Below are 20,264 nucleotides of genomic sequence, written 5' to 3'. Positions count from 1 at the left end.
CCCAGGTTCTCGTGCGCAAGGCGAGCACTCTACTGCTGAGCTACAACCCCAGCCCCACTTATATACTTTAAATGTGTAATTTATTGAATGTCAGTTATACCTCAATAAATCTGTTAAAAACAAACAAAATAAAACAACAGAATGTAGGCTTGTGGGCTGGGCTTCAGAAAAGACCACTTAATATTACCAGACACAAACTACCTTGAAAATCAGAAAATCCTCCTAAGTATGTGAACTACAGAATACTGAACATCTCATTGGAAAATAGCTAGTGCCATGGTTTAAGGTTTTGTTAGTTCAGAGCAGAGGTGTGCACCTGTAGTCCCAGCTACCTGGGAGACCAAGGTGGGAGGATCACTTGTGCCCAGGAGATCAAGACCACCCTGGGCAATACAATGAAACCTGTTTCAAAAACACAGACAAAACGAATAAAATTCTGTTAATTCATGTAACAGTACTGCTTGAATCGCAAGTACAGGAATGACAACCCAGTGATGATTTTTTTACTTTTCAGCTCTTTCTTACTTTTGTCCAATGGTGATGGACATCCATGGTTCCCAGCATCACATGGCCCACTGCACTCATGCCAGAACGGTCTGTAAATATGACTGTACATCCTGATGACAAAACACAAATCTTTTGGTAATGGTCTAGAGATGCTTCATTCTTTTAGCACTATGCAAATAATTACTTAAATTTAGTTGTAAACTAGGGGTAAAATTCAGGAACAGCCTAAAGACTAATTTTAGGTCTCTGCTTTATTCAAAGGATCAGATATTAAAATTCAGCTCTGATAAAGTCACTTAGTTTCCACTATAACCTATAGTATAGCAGTTAAGCTATACTATAAAAGAAAGTAGAAAATGTTTACCTTTTGCTTTCTGCAGCGTTTCCAAGTTCTGCTGAGCTAGGCGGCCTAAACTATGCAGCTGGCTGCAGCGGTGGGCAATGCCCCAGCTCCTCTGCCACCTAGGCCAACAGGGACACAGGTGCATTAGCAGCTGGAACCCCTGAGGAGAGCAAACTCTCACCCCAAATGACTCAATCCTGAGAAAGCTCATGAATTTCTTTCTGAAGTAGGGATAAAGTTATAATTGATCTCACATTTCCAAATGAGATGATCTTTAAAGAAGTGGTCAAATGGAAAATGAACTGTTTGCCAGAAGGTAAAAATATTACAACCATTTTCAGGTATCCATAAATTTAAAATAAGCAAATGCACTATGTTGTTTCTGTATTAAAATAACAGGGTGGGGCTGAGGGCAGAGCTCTGTGATAGAGCATGTACTCAATGTGTGCAAGTTAAGAAAAAAAGTCTATGTTACTAGACTGCTATAGTTTTGAACTTAAATGTCCCCAAAAGGCCCATGTGTTAAAGGCTTAGTCCTCAGCTGTGGCACTATAGGGAGGTGGTAGAATCTTTTTTTTTTTTTTTTGGTACCAGGGATTGAACCCCGGGGTGCTTAACCACTGAGCCATATCCCCAGTCCTTTTGATATTTTACTTTGAGACAGGGTCTCACTAAGTTGCTAAGGGCCTCACTAAGTTGCTGAAGCTGGTCTTGAACTTGCAATCCTTCTGCCTCAGCCTCCCAAATTGCTGGGATCATAGGCATGTGTATTATGCCCGGCAGGTGTTGGAATCTTTAAGAAGTGGGGCCGAGTGGGAGGTCTTCAGGTCTCTGAGGCCACTAAGATGGATAGTGGAACCTGCTCCTGCATCTTCCTTTCTCTTTTTGCTTCTTGGCCATGAAGCGAGAACTTCTGCTCTGCTATACACTCCCCATCATGGTGTGTTGCTTTGCCACAGGTCAAAAAGCAACAGACCAACCAATCATGGACTGGAAACTTCAAAACTGTGAGTGAAAACAACCCTTTTCTCTTTGTAAACTGATTTATCTCAGGTGTTTGTTATGGTGACAGAAAACTAATACACAGAATATGGAGTCAGAACAATCCCCATATCAGGATGGATCGATAAAAGAGCAGCTATAAACACACACTCAAACATCCCACATGTTGTGAGTCTAACAGCTTTGCTTTGAATTTTCTTATAAGCTACAAAAAAAGGTGACATCATGGTATCCAAATAGTCACTGGGTTCAATAAAAGACAAAAATACTGAAGATGAGGGTTGAAAACAATAAACTGTTTGAACATGAGAGTGAGTGACACTTCCAGGGCTCTAGTAATGGAAGTCCCAGGACAAAATCATCTGGCCCCTTCCTTACTAACAGCTGTTAAGTCTGGTTTCATAATAAATTTCTACTATATATGATTTCCAAGTTTATGAAAACTTAAATAGTTGTGCTATATATGACATGAAATTAAGAATACAACATCCACTTCCTCTTTTTAAAAAACATTTATTTTATAGTTGTAGGTGTATATAATACCCTTATTTTATTTTTATGGGGTGCTGAGGATCTAACCTAGTGCCTCACACATGCTAGGCAAGTGCTCTTCCTCTGAGCCACAACCCCAGCCCCATCATTTCCTCTTTTGCCCATTTTTTAAAGTCTCAAATACCAATTATACATGATAAAAATTGCATATATATATATATTTTATTATATATTACATGTATATGGAAAAGGGCATTTTTTTCCCCACAAACTCATCATGTAAAAAACTTAAAACATTATTCTAAACATGTCAGAAATTAAACAATACTTTAAGAAATTAATAATAGTTTTCTTATATTCATGAATAATTGATTATGTTCTTAAGAAGTCAACTGAAGAATACTTAATTATCAGAATAATTAAAGTTAAAGATGCAAATTTTAGCAGCTGGGAAGTCTTACTAGTAGGTGATTTGTGTGTATTTTAACCTCTAAATTAGGTTCTCTTTTTTATTACCTAATATCTGAGAGTTGTAAGAGATGGGACAGCTCCTCTTTTAAACGATCCAGTTCTTTTCTAAGGGGCAAACTATTCTTCAGCTTTTTAACAGCACTTTTCCCATTGTTATCTAACCAGGATCTAGAAAGAAAGAAAGAAAGAAAAAAAGAGTCATACACTTTGCAATGCTAACTATAATGTTAAAAGACATATGTGTTATCTTAAAGCAGCTCCAATGTTACACCGAGTTTTCAGTCAAACCTTTACTTCTAACAAGTCTATTCTTCTAAAGAAATATCTACTTTTAAGAGAGGCTGTCTGGAGGACTGCCAGCACCTGCCAAGTAACATTCTAGTTATGACAATTTCCTTTATAGATCATAAAAAATAAATTTAATTCATACCAAAACTGTCACTAGATTTCTGGAGATGGGATAATTTTTAAGAAAGTAAAGACAATTCTAAATCTTTCATTTAGGTTTGCTGCAGGATTCAAGAGACTGTATTATATCAGATCCTCATTTATATCAGCTACACACACATGAGAGCAGAACTAATAATTATACAGCAAGTGAGCAAATAATATTATAGTAGGGCTCATAAGCTGCTAAAATCAAACCCAAAGAGTTCGACACCAATGACATTAAGAAGTGGCCGCACCTTGAGGAAGGAACTTGAAAATAATTGTTTGTGAACTGTAGCTTTGTAGAATTCAATTTCTCCCTTTATTTTAAGTTTGGATTTCAGTACTCCAAGTTCTCAGTGCATCTTCCCTTATCCCTCTATCCAAATCCTTCCACTGGTCAGCCTTACAGATTTAGTTCTTTGGCCACAAGTTTTCCCAAAATACCTGCTCATTCCAGGTGGGTCTCTTCACTAACCTGGTGCTCATTTGCACCTCCATTTCTTTTCATCCAACTAAGTCTCATTTCAACTACATCAGCTATATAATACAATAGGCTCAGTAGAAAGATGTTCTCCAATTCTTATTTCTTAGAATATTTCCCTCGATAGTCTTATAAGAAAAAAAATATAAAAAAATACTTTAAGGATTAGCAGGGGACAGCTTTCAGAAAGGAGTGGAAAGGGAGGCTATGTGGCTTTCCAGAAAGCAGCACTGCCTAATGGAGACTGTCTCTTACTGGGTGCTCTGAGCATCATGACATGGGTGTTTTTGTTGGTGCTCAGGAACTCTGGCTCCCCAAGGGAAGTCTGGAGAAATGAAAAGACCTGGGTAGAGCCCTATGGGCTGAGGAGCTGCTACAGATGTGTGGGCGGGGGTAGAATGGCAAGGTGACTACATGCTCAAGGAAGGTTTCAGAGTCCTAGATATAGTGGTGGGTTGGGATCTAGGCATAGGTGTGCAAGAGAAAACTCCAGAAGAGTGGGGGGAAATATATCTAAAGAACAAACAGACGTGTCATGGAGCTCATCATCAAGGGGGCACCTGAAACCCTTGTGGAATATGTCAGTGAAGGTCACATAATAAAATCATGTTGCAGAATTCACATGTCCATCTCAAAAACACGGGCAAAAACCTTTAAACTTTCCTTCATAGTCACTTTAAAGGTTTAAGATGTTGTGATCTAAATCATTTAGAAAAGTATTCAGTTTAGAATCAAACAAATCATTATGTATTCATCAAACATTTATTCTCAATATATATATTGCATTGAGTTGTGGATAAAAAGAAATAAAGTCCCTGCTGTAAAGAAAGGCATACCTAATAAGGAAAAAGAGAGAAACAAACAAACAAACAAAAAGAATAGGAGAAAATAGAATACTATCAGAAGAGAGGAAGCAACAATTAATTCTCCCTGAAAGGTTCTGTAGAACAGGTGATGTGTGATCTGGAACCTAAGAGATGTATCTTGATTTTCCTAGGTAGATAACTAAGAGGGGAGGGCATGCCAATCATGCAAGTACATAGGACCTATAAGATAAATCAATGTGCTCAGATTATACGACACCTGAATAGGGTCAGGAGATGAGACTGAAGAGGTAGGGCAGGAGGAAGCAGACCACAGAGGCTCTTGCATGCCAGGATTAAGAACTGGGACCTCATCCTCTAGGAAAAGGTGTTTAAAATTGATTCATGAATTTGGAACAGCAGTCAATGATCATTCCTTTAAGAATATTAGCAAACATTTTGTTACTTTTGAATGGTATGTGATATATAAGAAATTTAATAAAAATATCTTAATTTATATCACTATTATTAGGTATTGCATTACATTTTTCAACCTTTCTTCACTTATTAATACATGTTATTCAGTTTACTTTAAATCATGTAAGAGAAAGCATAATGAATGAAGTATCAAATGACATACCATGTTTGGTTTGGGGATCAAAATGTCTTAAAATGTAGGTTGAAGGGCTGGGGGTGTAGCTCATTGGAAGAGCGCTCACCTAGTATGCACGAGGCCCTGGGTTCCATCCCCAGTTCCGCCAAAAAAAAAAAAAAAAAAAAAAAAGTATATTGAAATATAATCTTTTAATTATGCATTCATGACTCTAGACTTTTTACTATTAATATATAAAAATTAACTGGTCTAGTTAACAATTTTTATTAACAAATTTTAACTATTTTGGAGATAAATATGTTTTTTAATTCACAAAGATGAAGATATGTGTTTCCTAGCTCTGGCCACAGAAGGTCAATAGCAATTAAGTATGTGGAGCACACAGATGCTGGTTTCTAATAAACACTCCCTACTAAAAAGAACCAAAGCTTCTTAGAAAAATGGCTGAACCAAACAGTGGGGCAGAGACAGTTCAGATGAGCTTGGAACATCTTGATGAACTGGAATGAAATGGAGTACTCAAGGAATGCTGGGAACACAGGAATCAGTTAAAAGGAAACATTTGGCAACCAGGAAAGCAATGTGATTCAGGCAAGAATCGTCGGTGAATTAGAGTTAGGGGGTAAATAAATATCTGATAAATAAAAGGATATTTACATAGTCCTAAGTATCTCCTCAAAAAACAAACAAACAAACAAACAAAAAAACCTAATTAAAGGGGAAAACAATAACTTTTCTGTGGAAAAAAAATGGGTGTTGTACTTTGGATCTTGAATGCCCCCAACTGCTCACATGTTGAAGGCTTGGTGTCCAGCCTATGGTGCTATCAGGAGGTAATGAAACTTTCTGGAGGTAAAGCCAACTAGGAAGAAGTTAAATCATTGGGGATGTGCCCTTGAAGGGGACATTGGTATGCCAGTCCCTTCCTTTTCTATTCTTTGGCTTCTGGTTGCGAGAAGGTGAACCAGACCTCCTTATTACATGTTCCTTCATGACATACTGGGCTGCCACAGGCCTAAAGCAAGAGGGCCAATCAGCCGTGTACCAAAATCTCTGACACTATGACCCAAAATAAACCTTTCCTCCTTATACGTTGTTTATCTCAGGTATTTTGTCATAGTGATGCAAACATAACTAACAGAGTTAGGGAAATAAGAGATATGAAATCCTTAAAATTAATACAGGTGTAACTTCACCATCAGCACTCTAAGGCATGATGGTGAAGGCATTTAATTCTACACTACAGTTCACTTTGAGGGCCCCAAGAGAGAATTCCTTTTCTTGCCTTTGTTCCGCACAGTTCTGTTCTCTCTCATTGTACCCTGCTAGGATATTCTACTCTAAAATTACACTTTTTAAAAGCTAAATTCAAACCACGTGAGGTGTGATGATCTAGTTCAGGTTACAAAAATAATAATGCTCAAGAAATATAATCTAAGGCCCCTAAAATAAGCATTAAAAACTGAATACAACTATCCATTATAATTCTATGTCATTATTAATTTCACTTTTGAAGCTAAGAAAACAAAGATTCTATCTGGCTAATAATATATTTACATCAATGTCTGTCAAGATAATCAGCTATTGACAACTGGATTGAAAAATAATGATCAATAAATTGAAGAGTTAAATTTTCCCTGGCTAATTTCTAAAACAATGTTGCTGTCCTTTTTAAGGGTAGATGAGGAGACAAAAATGAATTTTTTGAGTCTGTGTTGATAATTGCCAAAATAAGACCTTGAATTTAAAACCAAGTATACCTTGGAGGAGATCACAGTATCACAACTAATTCACCTAAACTCAGACCTATGACACCTATCTCTTGCTAAAATCAGCAGTTATCTTTTAGTGAATATTAATGAAATTAACAGGGCACTATAAGAAAAATGACCATGTACATTCATTAATAAGATGCTTCCATTGCTCCCATCTTTATTAAGCTACTTTATGTTTCCATATTATTAAACTGTGAGTCCTCCAACACATTCATATTAATTCTTTAAGTTCTTTTTTTTGTTGGTACCAGGAATTGAACTCAGGGACACTGAAACACTAAGCCACATCCCCAGCCTTATTTTGTATTTTATTTAGAGACAGGGTCTCACTGAGTTGTTAGTGCCTTGCTGTTGCTAAGGCTGGCTTTGAACTCTTGATCCTCCTAGTCTCAGCCTCCTGAGCTGCTGGGATTACAGGAGTACACCACCACACCTGGCTCTTTAAATTCTTTAATGCAGGTCAATAAAACTACTGGGTGGGTACTATGGATGTATGAGTAAATAAGTACACAAAGAGATGATTAAAACATGTTTCTTACTCTTTTTTAAAAAAAAAATATATATATTTTTGTAATTGTACACGATAACTTTATTTTATTTATTTTTATGTGGTGCTGAGGATCGAACCCAGGGCCTTGCACATGTGAGGCGAGCGCTCTACCACTGAGCCATAACCCCAGCCTGAAAACATTACTCTTAAGAGCCTATCAGTATAATAAAACAAAGTCTACTGCATTTATTGAAGACTGAAGATTTTTATTACAGGAATGTTTAAAAAGAGAAATGATAAAGACTCTGAGTAGACAAAAAAGTCTGATGAATGCCACTTATCTTGTTGAACTTCCATTTTAATCTTTTTCTCCAATGTTTTGCCAGCTGACTAGCTCTTGGTTCTGGGCACTTGGGGACAGTCTTTTCATAATGGCTGCATAATATCTAGCTCACTCAACTGAGCCACAGACTAACTGCTTCTTTGAAGTTCTTTTACACTTTTTCCTTAAGCCCCTTCAACTGTCATTTGTGTCTTATCCAATCTCATTTCCTTTCTATACCCTTTAGGCCAGACATTTCCCAGGCGCCCCCCCTCCCTTTTTTTTGGCTCAGCACATAGGTAACCAGAGCAACATCCTCAGAGTCTAAGAAGTTGGACTTGTATCTCAGGCATCCAAGGCTAAGCAGATCCCTGTCATCCCCTGCTCATGGCAATCATTTCAATTCCCAATACAGTCTCTAGGGCAGCTGCCCTTTATCCTTCCCTCTGTTTTTCCAAATCAAATTTCCAGTATATCAACTTTTATCCCACCCTGATGCTCTTCACTTTTACCCTTCTTACTATCTCATTAATTCTGGACTAAAATTATCATCCCCAATCTCATGTTTTCATTTCGGTTTTGTTTACAGAATAGAATTTGAACAATTAAAATCTAGGTTTAGGGCTGGAGTTGTGGTAGAGCACTTGCCTCAAATGTTTGAGGTACAGGGTTTGATCCTCAGCACCACATAAAATAAATAAAGGTATTGTGTTTATCTATAACAAAAAAAATTATATTTTAAAAACTCTAGGTTTAGGGAGGTGATTTATCCATTAGTTACACATATGAACAAATACCATGGCTGGACTCTTACACAGGTACATAAACATGTGCCCTCAGATGCACATTTTTCCCCCTTTCTGGACAGGATTTTGGAATCTAGATAGAGAACAAGTGAGGAGTTCTAGAGTTAGTATAGATAATTCCCATGAAGCAGATAATAAGCCACTGGATAGTTAAGGCTCATTTCCTAAACTGCAGCAAGTCAGAATCCCTTGGTAAAGGACTGGATGCTTTAGATACAGCCATAAAAAAGGAATGTGATGGGTCCTTATGGAGTCTAAAAATGACTTTCTCAAAAAACATCAATGGTGGTTTAGCAAACAAGACATGCCAAAAGACAGAGAAATATTTTGTATCTGATTTTCATAATTAAAAACATTAGTTTGGCAAGTAATCTATTCAAGATGACATTTTATAATGCTTCACTGTATTTTTTTAATATACTTCTTAGTTGTAGATGGACACAATACTTTATTTTATTTGTTTTTATTTTTATGTGGTGCCAGGGATCGAACCCAGTGCTTCATGTATGCTAAGTAAGCGCTCTACCACTAAGCCACAACCTTGGCCCCTCCCTGTATTTTTTCAGTGTTATGGATTATTATACTAAAGTACACTACTAGTGAACTCTCAAAAAAAAAAAAAAAAAAAAAAAAAAGAAAAAGAAAAAAGAAATGCTGCTCAATATGTAAAGAAGCTTGAAAATCTTCCACAGTCTTAGATATAGTCCTATTCCATATACTAGGTGCAACTTGGAACAGAATTTCAAAAACTTAAAATAATCTCTTACATACATTTAGAATCAAAAGACTTAAAAAAACAAACAGTTGGAAATATTTTGGCAATGTTAAGAAATAAATATATCTTTTTCATAATGGGTTACTGGAGTAATGATATTGATAGGATTAGTTTTCCTGGAAAATTAGACTTGAATTTTAAACATGAACTACAAATGCAGTTTAGTTAAATACAAACTTTTACATACGTTAGGGTTGTTTCTATTCTCGAGACTTGTTCAAGGTCTTCATCAGGGTCCTTGAATCCAGTAAAGGAGTAGTAAGACTTGTCCCATTTGATGGGCCTGTCAGACATCCTTTTAGTTTCTTTGAGAGGCTGGGAATGCACATTAGTGTTCATGCTTTGGATATGTTCAACAGATAAACTGCAGGAGTTGAGAATATATAATACTGTGCTTAGAAGATCTCTGGTGTGCAAAGTAAATTTGACTGCTCGAAATCCTAGAGAATATAATTCCCCCAAACAATTAATACAGATGATTATTTGCTGTAGCTTAAAAATCTTTTCATGCAACATTTATAAAATCAAAATCTTTCAAAACATTCCATTACTGATTAAAATTCATCTGTAAATGGGAAATTGCTGCCTCTCTCCAAAACTATACAATGCTATTTTTACCTTCACGAATTGCTTTAACATCAGCTGCGTCCTAGTTCAGTGACTAACCCCATTCCCACCCAAGAAGGGGTTCAAATTATTGTCAATGCTGCCCATGAATGTGGTCTCTGAACAGATAGGAAAGCTGCTCTATGAGCAGGTCTCCCCAAAGTCCAGTACAGAGAGTGAGCATGTGAGCTCCTGCAGTGTTACAGTGGCTCAGATGAGGAGGGTAGGTTGTCTTAGTCTGTGGTTACAGAAACCCATTTTGAATTTTCTTGTCCATTTACTTGCCCACCCAACTAGCTAGTAACATAATACTTTTAGTAGTGATTAAAAATTACCTAATTGTTGGGCTAGGTATGCAGTTTAGTTATACAGCATTTGCCTAACCATGTGCAAAGCCCTGGGTTCCAGCCCCAGTATTGCAGAAAAAAAAAAAAAAAAAAAAAAAAGATCTAATTGCTTAAAAGTTAGTGCTTTGGGTGGGACCCGGGTTCAATCCTCAGCACCACATAAAAATAAAGGCATTATGTTGTGTCCATCTACACCTAATAAATAAATATATTTTAAAAAACAATTAGTGCTTCTACAGTCTGATTTTGATGTTGGGCAAAGTTTGGAAACCTAAATTGTTAAATCGTCAACAGGAAATCCATTGCTCTGTTTTCTTCCTTGATCAAAACTCGCTACCTCGGAAGTGCTCAAGAGCTACACAGATTATTTCCCTCATTGCAGAGTTTTCTTGGACAGTGTTGGTCTAAACCTTTTCTATGTGCTTGTGTATTACACACACATACACACACACACATATGCACATGTGCTTACATGGTTTGCATAGTTCATTTTTTAATATATAAATGGTGTCAATCTGGATGTTATTTTGAAATTGCCTTTGCCACTTAATGTTGGTGACTCTTTTACATCTGTATGTATAAATCAGCTTCATTCTTTTTAGCAGCTACATACTAGTCCACTTCATGACTATAGTATAATTTATTTAATGATTTCCAATAGTGATGGACTTATAAGTTGATTTCAGTTTTTCACCATTCCATACTAGACTGAAATGTGTTTTCTTGTCTTTGCAACTGATGATACCAAAATTGAAATCATTCTCAGAGATACATCTTCTGTTTGCCACAGACTTATAAAATACAGAATATGCAAACTGAGAGATTTTTAACCTGATTCATTTGATGATGAAGTGAATGCTACAGGAAAGAGAGTTTCTCCAGTTAGTGAAGGAGGATAAGAAAATCCATACCCTGCATTGTAGGTGAGGAAGAAATAGTTTTTCCTTAAAATAGCTAAGTCAAGGAAGAAATTTGTTTCTCTCTTAATTTATCAATTTATTATTTAACCCAATGAAAGGACTGCTATATACTGAGGATTGCCTATATCAGAGTGCACATGTCTTTGTGTAGCAAATAGTACCTAATTATTTCAATTTGTACCTGAATACTGAGGCTAAGCATTTTTAAAATTTTTATCTGTTCTTTATAGTATATGTACATGGGAGGCTAACCATTTTTATTGTCTACATATATGGATTATTTCCTGAGCTGTTCTTCATTGACTTTGCCCATTTTTTTTTTTTTTTTTTTTAATGATGATCTGCTGTGTTCTCTTTTTGATTTGTAAGAACTCTTTTTATATATTAACTTTGTCTTTTGGTCATGTATGTTATGTTTTCTCTCATTCTTAATGTTTTTCAATAACTTAGTTTTGTTTAATAAATAGTTGAAAACAACCTTTATCTGAAAGTAGAAGATTTTTTATCTTTATATAGTCAGAGCTGGCCACAGTGATTTGTTTTAGCATTAATTCACAGAAAGTTCTTAAAATAAAACTTATTTTAACAATAAACCTTATTTTCTCATGGGCAGTCAAGAAAATATGAAACTTAAGAAATGACTAGGCCTTTAAAAATTTCAATGTCTTAATAATATAAAATGGTTCTTAAAATTTCTGTGATAAAAAACAAGAGTAAATGTTTTATCTTACTAACATCTTAATTACCAATGAAAGGCTGATTAATGATTTTTAGTAATCTAAGAAAAAAAATTGATTTTAATTTTACAATTGGATAAAAATGTTAAAGAAAAATGTGTTTAAAGGCTTTGTTAAAGTGCCAATCTGTGTCATAAAGGCAAAGGCAAAAAATGAGTACTAGCAATATTTTAAAGAATCATCAATAGACAGTATGTGCTGGGAGCCATCAGCCAAGTAGGTATGACAATTTCCTTGCCAGCGTACCCCCATGTTTCTTTAGTGGAAGGACTCATGGAAATAGGACATTTTGCAGCTACATTGCATGTAAGGTGACCTTGCTCAAGGACCAGGGCGGATCCGTGTTTAGGGTGTTCCCGGTTTAGCATAATATGAGATTAGGGTGTTCCCCGTTTAGAATAGGGCATATCCTGCTGCCCGAGTTCCTCTAGAGTTCTTAGGGTCAGAGAGTATATTTTGGGAGACAGAAGCCCAGTGGAGTGATGGATTTGGGCAGAGAACGTGGATTTCCCCAGAACGTGTTTGTAGAAGGCCGGTGCAAGATCAGGAATAAAGAATTGCTTTTTGAATCTACAAAGCTGTGAGTGGCTCGTGATTTGTGCCCAGCCAGAGACTGCGGCAAGTATGGTTTATAAATCAAACCACTGGGCTAGGAATAAGGGAACATTAGCTCTAGTATCAGCTTTGCCCTTAATTTGCTGTGTGGAGCTAAGTTTCATTCTAAGCTTTCAAATTCAGCTTATTCTTTAACTACATATATATTCAATATTTAAGCTAGTGGTGGTAGTGGCAAGTAGTAGTTGTAGACCTCAGAGTGACTCTCCTAGATACATACAAATAGACTGGAGATACTATTTTAAGAACTGTAAAAGGTATAATTTGCCTCTATTAATTTCATCTGTTTTCTTGGAGAAACCTAAGAATACTGATGTTATTAGTATGATGTTTCTTCAATTCCTAGCCTTTTTTTTTAGGTACTGGGGACTGAACCTAGGGTGATCTACTGCTGAGTTATACCTCAGCCCTTTTTTTTCATTTTGAAATAGGGTATTGCTAAGTTGCTGAGGCTTGCCTCACACTGTTGATTCTCCTGCCTCAGCCTCCCAAGCAGCTGGGATTAAAGGTTTGTGCTATTGAGCCTGGAAAATTCCCAGACGAATCTTGAAGTTTAATAATAGAAACACTATCCATTAAGTAACACTATGAATACTTGGTCTGAAACTAGCAAACAATATGTCTCACGTGACTCTCAGCTATGAGAGAAGGGCATATTTACAATGGTTTAAACAAATAATGATTATTTACACTTTCAAACAGAATTGTATCACTTAAAATGACACAGTTACTATTTATTATTATTTACAGCATTCTTCAACACAGCTGTTTCTTTAAAAAAGGGCTATGAGTTGACTTTTTCTCTCTGGATAATGACAAACAAGGGGTGATTTTAAGTAAAACTCTAAATCAGAGGTAGATGGAGAACTGTCAAGAAAAGGAATTTGTGATTCTTGATCTCCCATAGGAGAGGAAAAGACTGGAGAAAATATAGCATGAAATTCTGGTCCCTGAAAAGGCCAGGTGTGAAGCCATCATCAGCATTGAGACTCTCCTCAGGCAATCTTTAGATGGAGCCCTTCCCTTTACACCCTAGGTCCTGAGCGCCTCCTGAACATTAGGCAGAAGTGAGGGATCTCCAGTGGTCTCTACACAGCACTCTGAGATCTTCACCTTGATCAATGAAGACCCCAAAGTTAAGTTAAAGTCACACAGCTCATCACTGGTAGAGTTAGACACAGATTCTAGGTCTCAAAAGACTTCCCAAATTCTGTTCCCAAAACAAATAATAGTTTGTTTAAAAAATTATAATGCATTTTCTAATTGTTTTAGCCTTTACTCACAAAAAGCTCTTAGTAAATCTTCAAATGGTTTTAAGTTTATTCTAAAAATAAGGTTATTCCCTCAAGGATTGCCAAAGGAGATTGATATCTCTCTCTCTCTCTCTCTCTCTCTCTCTCTCTCCACACACACACACACACACACACACACACACACACGGATAAAAGATAGTCCTTCAAAGCTTTTTACCTACCAAAACATTTGTCCCCAATGAAGAATTACTGATTATAACTAAAACCTTGACAAAAAGTACTGGGAAAAAGGCTGTGTTACAGTTGGTTAGATTTTCAAAACAGCATGAGGTGGGAGTTCAGAGACCTGGATTCAAGGTCACAGTCTATCTCTAGGGTCTTGGGAAAGTCACTGAACATTACTGTTACAACTGGGCAAATACTATCAACCTCTTAGGTACTGTTGGCACTAAATGAGAGAATGCAAACTATAGTTTTTAGAAGTATAAATTGTTATAGACATGCTTAACACTTAAGAAAACACTGAAATAAGGAGACAAACAGGTACTTCAGTTTTACAGACAAGACAGTTAAAAAAAAAAACAAAACACACACAAAAAATGGCTTATCCAAAGACATGCAGTTAGGAACAGAATCTAACTCTAGAAAAACAATGAATTAAGTAATACTATTTTTTCAATGACCAAGGCTTCAATCCAAAGGTATTCCTTAGCAAGGTCAAAATTAATGAATATATGTAGCATGCAGTTTGCAAGGGACACACTAGAAATAAGACCACGTACCGGGAGAACTAAAGGGTTCCTGGCCATCAGAGGGGTTCTGGTCTGTTTCTCTTACATAAAATGTAAGTGGAGTTGGTTTCAAAGACTTGAAGCCTGGTTTCTGGAGGTTTTCTAAATAGACACTTAATCTCTTAAGAGAATTTTCATTGACTTCCTGGAAAAAAGTATGAATAGCATTTAAGACAAAATAGAAAAAGGACACAAGAGAAACTGTATCTAACCTTTTAAACACTATTGAGGGTATTTAATAATCTAGTTTAAAAAATTGGGATTTTCCTTTTTCTTCGTGCAATGGGGATTGAACCCAGACACTTGAACATGCTGGGCAAGTGCTCTACCACTAAGACACATTCCCAGCTCTATAGAGCTCTTATCAATGAAGTCCTAGGGAATCAAGACAAGACAAAATTGATGTAGAAGATATCAATGAACTGCTATGGAGTGATTTCCAGCATATACTGTCATGTGAAAAGAAAAAATGCACTTTAGTGAAGGAACAGCTCTATAGAAGAATGACATCAATAATCATGCTTCTTCTTACTCTAAGCTTCTTCTCAGGCACACAGTGTGATTGGAAATTAGAAGAAATCATTGTTTATTTTCATATGTTGAATTTATTATAATATGATGTTTCTTAACTATGAGAATCCATAAGTCAGGTACATTTTTTGCTAGTGTAATGAAATCTTCCAAATTATTTTTGATACATGTTTCTATTTTTGTCAAGAAACAAAGGAAGAATAGGGGCTGGGGCTGTGGCTCAGTGGTAGCGCACTTGCTTGGCATGTGTGAGGCACTAGGTTCAATTCTCAGCACCACATATAAATAAATAAAATAAAAGTCTATCAACAACTAAAAGATATTAAAAAAAGAAACAAAGGAAGAATAACACTAAAATTAACAAAAATGATTATCTATAGGAAGTGAAGAGAAATGGAATAAAGTAGATAAGAATGGAAACGAGACTTCTCAGTGAGCTTTATATTTAATTTTGACCTTTCAAATTTATAAATGTTTTACATATTTTAAGATTAGTTAACGAGGATTTAAAACAACAACTCTGCATCAGTGTGAGATCCTGGACCTTGAGCCTGATGCTATGACAAAATGGGACTTGGGACTGCTTCCTGTAAAAGGGAAGACTGGGTGAGTGTGTAAGAACAAGTTCCTGCATCAAGCCTGCATTTCAGTAAGGGTAGGGGAAAAAAAAAACAACAATAATAAACTTCATAAATAAGGACATAGGATACCTAGAAAAGAAAAAATTAGAAACAGAAAAAGCACTGCAGTGTAAGGAGGAAAAGGACTGCAGGAGGCAATGTGGGGTAGCAATTTTAAATAGTCTGGGAGAGCCTTACTGAAAGGTGATGTTTCAGTGAGAACGTAGAGGGCAAGCATATCAGGGATACCCTGGGGAAGGATGTCCCAGGCAGAGGGAGCAGCTTATGCAAAGGATTGCACAGGGAAGGCACTCAAAAATACAAGGCAAAAGAGTAAGAATGTAAAGTCAGAAAAGCAATTAAACTCCAGGCACATTGTCAGGGTACCCTAGATCAGACTGAGATTCAGTGATTTGCTAGAAGGATTTGCAGAACTCAGAAGTTCTAGCAGTTATGTTCACAACTACGGTTATTACAGCAGAAGGATGGCAAATTAAAATCAGCCAGGGAAAAGGCACATAGAGCATAGTCCAGGAGAGACCAAGGACAAGTTCCCAGATGTTTTTTCTCAGTGGAGATTTACGAACAATGCTAAGTCCCCCAGCAGTGATGCACAGGAAAAATGAGAGTGCTGCGCATTAGGGAATCTCATTCAAGCCTTGGTATCCAGGGTTTAACTGGGGGCCAGTCATATAGTTATGTAGTATCCATGTTACTAACTTTAGTTTTTCAGTCTTTAGCAGACCCCAGCGGTCAAATTGATAATGTGACCCAAGGTAAATACATCTTTTCCTCAAATTGATAATGAGGAAAAGATGTATTTACCATGAATCACACTGTTAGCATAAACTATGTGGCATGGCTGACAGTTCCTGTTACATGGTCTTATCCTATAGTTCATTCTCATCAGGCAGGACATTCCAAAGGCTCAAGGTTCATCTCCCAGCACTGAAGCCAGGTCTTTGCAGTGTGCAGGGCTTAAGCAACCCAAGTTCACCTAGTTAATCCTTTACAGCACACAGAGGCTGTGATTTAAAGACATTGTAGGTAAGGGAAAACACTCAAACATTAATAGGTTCATTTTTTTTCTTCCAGGTAAAAACTTTAAATTATTAACAATTCCCCAAGGTAACAGATAACTTTCTATTGAATCAATTTAATAATTACTTTGAAAGATTGTGACTTTGTGTAGTCAACATATGTTGGAAATATCAATAAGGATTATCTTCCTAGAGCAAATAAGTAATATTGGTATATTTTTGACTGTAGATAGCAAAGGACAAAAAAAAAAAGTACTAATTTTCAAGAGTTTAAGTTCCTTTTCAAGTTAAATCAGGTACTGATATTGATGAAGATGAAAGGAACCAATAAAATAATTCCAAAGCATTTGGTTTGTAATTCTATTATTATCTAATGTTAAAAATATTGACTGTCCTAAGTTTATCATGTTTTTTTCCTTATCCATTTGTACACGGTAACTGAAATTGTAAGAAGGCAATCCTAAAGCAAAATTACTAGCGCACTGCAAAATATCCCTTGAAACATCCTTAAAAACAGGACTGACTATGATGATAGAGGTTTAAGTTTAATTTCAGATCCTCAATTTTAATCCAAGAACTGGTACAGAAAATATGACTACTATGCCGGCGTGGTGGCGCATGCCTGTAATCCCTGTGGCTTGGGAGGCTGAGGCAGGAGGATCATGAGTTCAAAGCCAGCCTCAGCAAAAGCAAGGCTGTAAGCAACTCAGTGAGACCCTGTCTCTAAATAAAATATTTAGAGCTGAGGATGTGGCTCAGGGGTCTAGTGCCTCTGAGTTCAATCCTTGGTACTACTACTACTACTAATAATAATAATAAAATAAAATAAATAAATAAAAATTTTAAAAAAGAAAATATGACTACTAATACTCCAAAGTTTACATGGAAACTTTATGGCCTGTATAAGAACAATGACAATTTTCATAAAAAACAATCATTATATTTCAATTTCCAGTATTTACTTTTTATTAATTTTATTTGAAAATTTACTAATTTTCAAGTTTCTATATTTCAAATTTGATCAAAGCACTAATTATATCACCATGACAGAATAATCCAAATTTACAGAACTCTCTATATTATATAATGTCAGAGGTAAACAAATAGAGACAACAGGTTAAAAAATAAATAAAGATTTACCCTTTCTCGGGGATGCTGTCCAAAGAAATCTGGGTGGACTGCAAAATAGAAAGGCCTCAAGGCATTGACTGCTTCTGCTCCTGATAAAGCTCTTGAGTAGTGGAACCAGTGAGGGAGAATCTTTTCTAGACAGAACCTTTCAAAGAGACGTGGCCTGATTACTCTGAGCACAGACTCATATCCCCAACATGTGCAGTTATAGTCAAGTTAGTACTATACATGGGAAATATCAGAGAACCAAGATAGAAACCTGTGGTTTTCTGAAATCTATTAGGGTTCTGAAATAGTGGTTATAATAAATTCCTCTGATTCAATATGAGAAATACTAAATAATAATAAAATTTCCCTTCCCTAGTCCATTTTGAAATATTAACTGGTTTCATGGCAAATGATAATTTTCTTTGTAAATTTTCTTCCTCAGAAGAAAAAAAAATTTCAATATTCAATAGTGTAATTTCTCCATAATGAAAATAGTTTGATAATTACGATGTTTATAAAGAGATGGAAGACGTCTTTTTATTTTAAAATTACTAGTATGTTAATAACATTATTTTAGCTGGATAATATTCTAATTGTGAAATCTTGGCATAATCCACCTGGAATGTTTTTACAATAGTTTTTCCCCAACTAAAAGAATAGTATAGTTTTTAAGTCCAAATGAAATTATCTGCAATTTTGGAAAGCATGCCAGGAAACCTGTTTTGTTTTTAGTTAACATTTTTGAGACATGGTCTTGCTATGTTGCTCAGGCTGGCCTTCAATTGCTGAGCTCAAATGATCCTTTGCCTTAGCCTCCTGATTAGCTTGTTACACCTATTTTTAAATGTTATAATTTACCTTTACTATTCCAAAAGTTCTAAAAAGAAGATCTAGCTTTTATGCACACATTCTTTCTGATATGGTAGGTGTGCTGAGTCTTTGGAAAGGTTTTATATCTTTTTTTTTTTTTAAGGTTTTACTTTTTAAAATAAGACATTATTTTAATGTATAATAATTATTAAAATTCTTATTTAATAAGAAAAGAATCTTTTCTGGAGATTTTTCAACAATCTGGAGACTACCAATATATTTTCAGATTACCTTCTGTTTTTTGCATGTATTTGAACCTTTCATAAAGTCAATGTATAAGTTCCACATTAAGTATTTCAACAGGCCTTTGAACAGTAAGTAAAGGAAAAGTTTGTCTAAGTAGACGACAGTGACAACTCTTCTTATTCCCCCTCTGAGCTGTAGTTCTCATTTCCAAGTATATGACAGACACTTGGTTCTGCCAATCTCTTAAATTTTACATATCTAAATAAGGAGGAGTTATTTTTTCCTTTCCTAATGTTGTCAAAGCCTAAAATCCAAGCTACCTCATTGCTCGTACCCATGTTCAATTACTTTGAAACTTGTCACTTTATAGTTCCTTGAAATCATTTCTTCTTTCCACTTTCTCTGGCCAATTAGCATCACCACAGAAACAGACTGTACAGTACCACAATTAGTCTACTTTCCTGTTTCTTTCCCTAACCACACTGCCTGCCACCAATAGGTTAACTTTCCTAAAACCCACTCACTGTAGTCCTGACACAAACACCTGTGATGGCTCCCACAATTTCTGTAGAATAAAATCTACTACTTAGTCCGGTATTTGAAGCTGTCCAATCTATCTTTCCAATGTGATCTCCAATTCTTACAGAAACCCCCTGTCAGGTCCCCAGTGATCTTCCTCATTTTTTTCCCCTTTCTTCTACATGATCATAGAGCCCTAATAATCTTACCTGCCACCCACTTTCACCTTTCCAAGTTGTATTTGCTTATTTAACAATTACCACATACTACTGTGTACCAGGAGGTATGGTACCCATTCCCCCTAGAACCTTCCCTTTTATATTCTCATTACAAATAGTCATTTCTTCAGGGTACATGTCTCTGATCCTAGCTACTTGGGAGGCAGGAGGATTGCAAGTTTGAGGCCAGCCTAGGCAACTTTTTACCCTGTCTCAAAATAAAAAATTAAAAGGGCTCAGGATGTAGCTCAGTGGTAGGGCAGCCCTGGGGTCAATTCCCATTACCAAAAAATAAATAGGAATTTCCTCTTCTAAACTCTAAAATAAGAAAAAAAACACTATGTTCTGCATATTTGAAATATAATATCATGAAGTGACTGTGCTAAAGGGAAAGGTGATCTTTTTTTTTCTCTTAAAAAATTTTACACCCAGTAATATTCTGAAAGACAGTATTCTTTTTCACTTTCTGCTCTGAGTGGACTCTTGGAGGACTTGGCTGTTCATGTGAACTTTGTTTTCCTTTTTTGTTCCTGCCTTCCACTATAACATAAAATAGCCTTAGAATTTGAAATTAACCAAA

At 36.0% G+C, this 20,264-nt stretch overlaps 1 protein-coding gene across 4 annotated transcripts in view; it reads right to left on the bottom strand.

Annotated features, from left to right (window-relative positions):
- Window positions 1-20,264, bottom strand: part of Tcaim (T cell activation inhibitor, mitochondrial) — a 31,309-nt gene that overhangs the window by 7,691 nt on the left and 3,354 nt on the right. For 3 of the 4 annotated variants that reach the window (XM_076844355.2, XM_076844363.2, XM_076844371.2), the window contains exons 3-8: window positions 17,913-18,048; window positions 14,573-14,726; window positions 9,500-9,752; window positions 2,861-2,983; window positions 872-969; window positions 526-617 (exon numbers count right to left, since the gene is read on the bottom strand). In XM_076844355.2, the coding sequence (XP_076700470.1) occupies window positions 526-617; window positions 872-969; window positions 2,861-2,983; window positions 9,500-9,752; window positions 14,573-14,726; window positions 17,913-18,048 (856 nt within the window). Of the gene's footprint in view, window positions 1-525; window positions 618-871; window positions 970-2,860; window positions 2,984-9,499; window positions 9,753-14,572; window positions 14,727-17,912; window positions 18,049-20,264 lie in introns of those variants that run through there. The other variant, XM_076844378.2, reaches the window with a different exon arrangement.

This window comes from Callospermophilus lateralis, chromosome 1 (genome assembly GCF_048772815.1).
Source record: "Callospermophilus lateralis isolate mCalLat2 chromosome 1, mCalLat2.hap1, whole genome shotgun sequence".
NCBI classification, from domain to species: domain Eukaryota; kingdom Metazoa; phylum Chordata; class Mammalia; order Rodentia; family Sciuridae; genus Callospermophilus; species Callospermophilus lateralis.
Note: the sequence above shows the minus strand (reverse complement) of the source record. Positions and strands in the feature narration are given on the sequence as shown.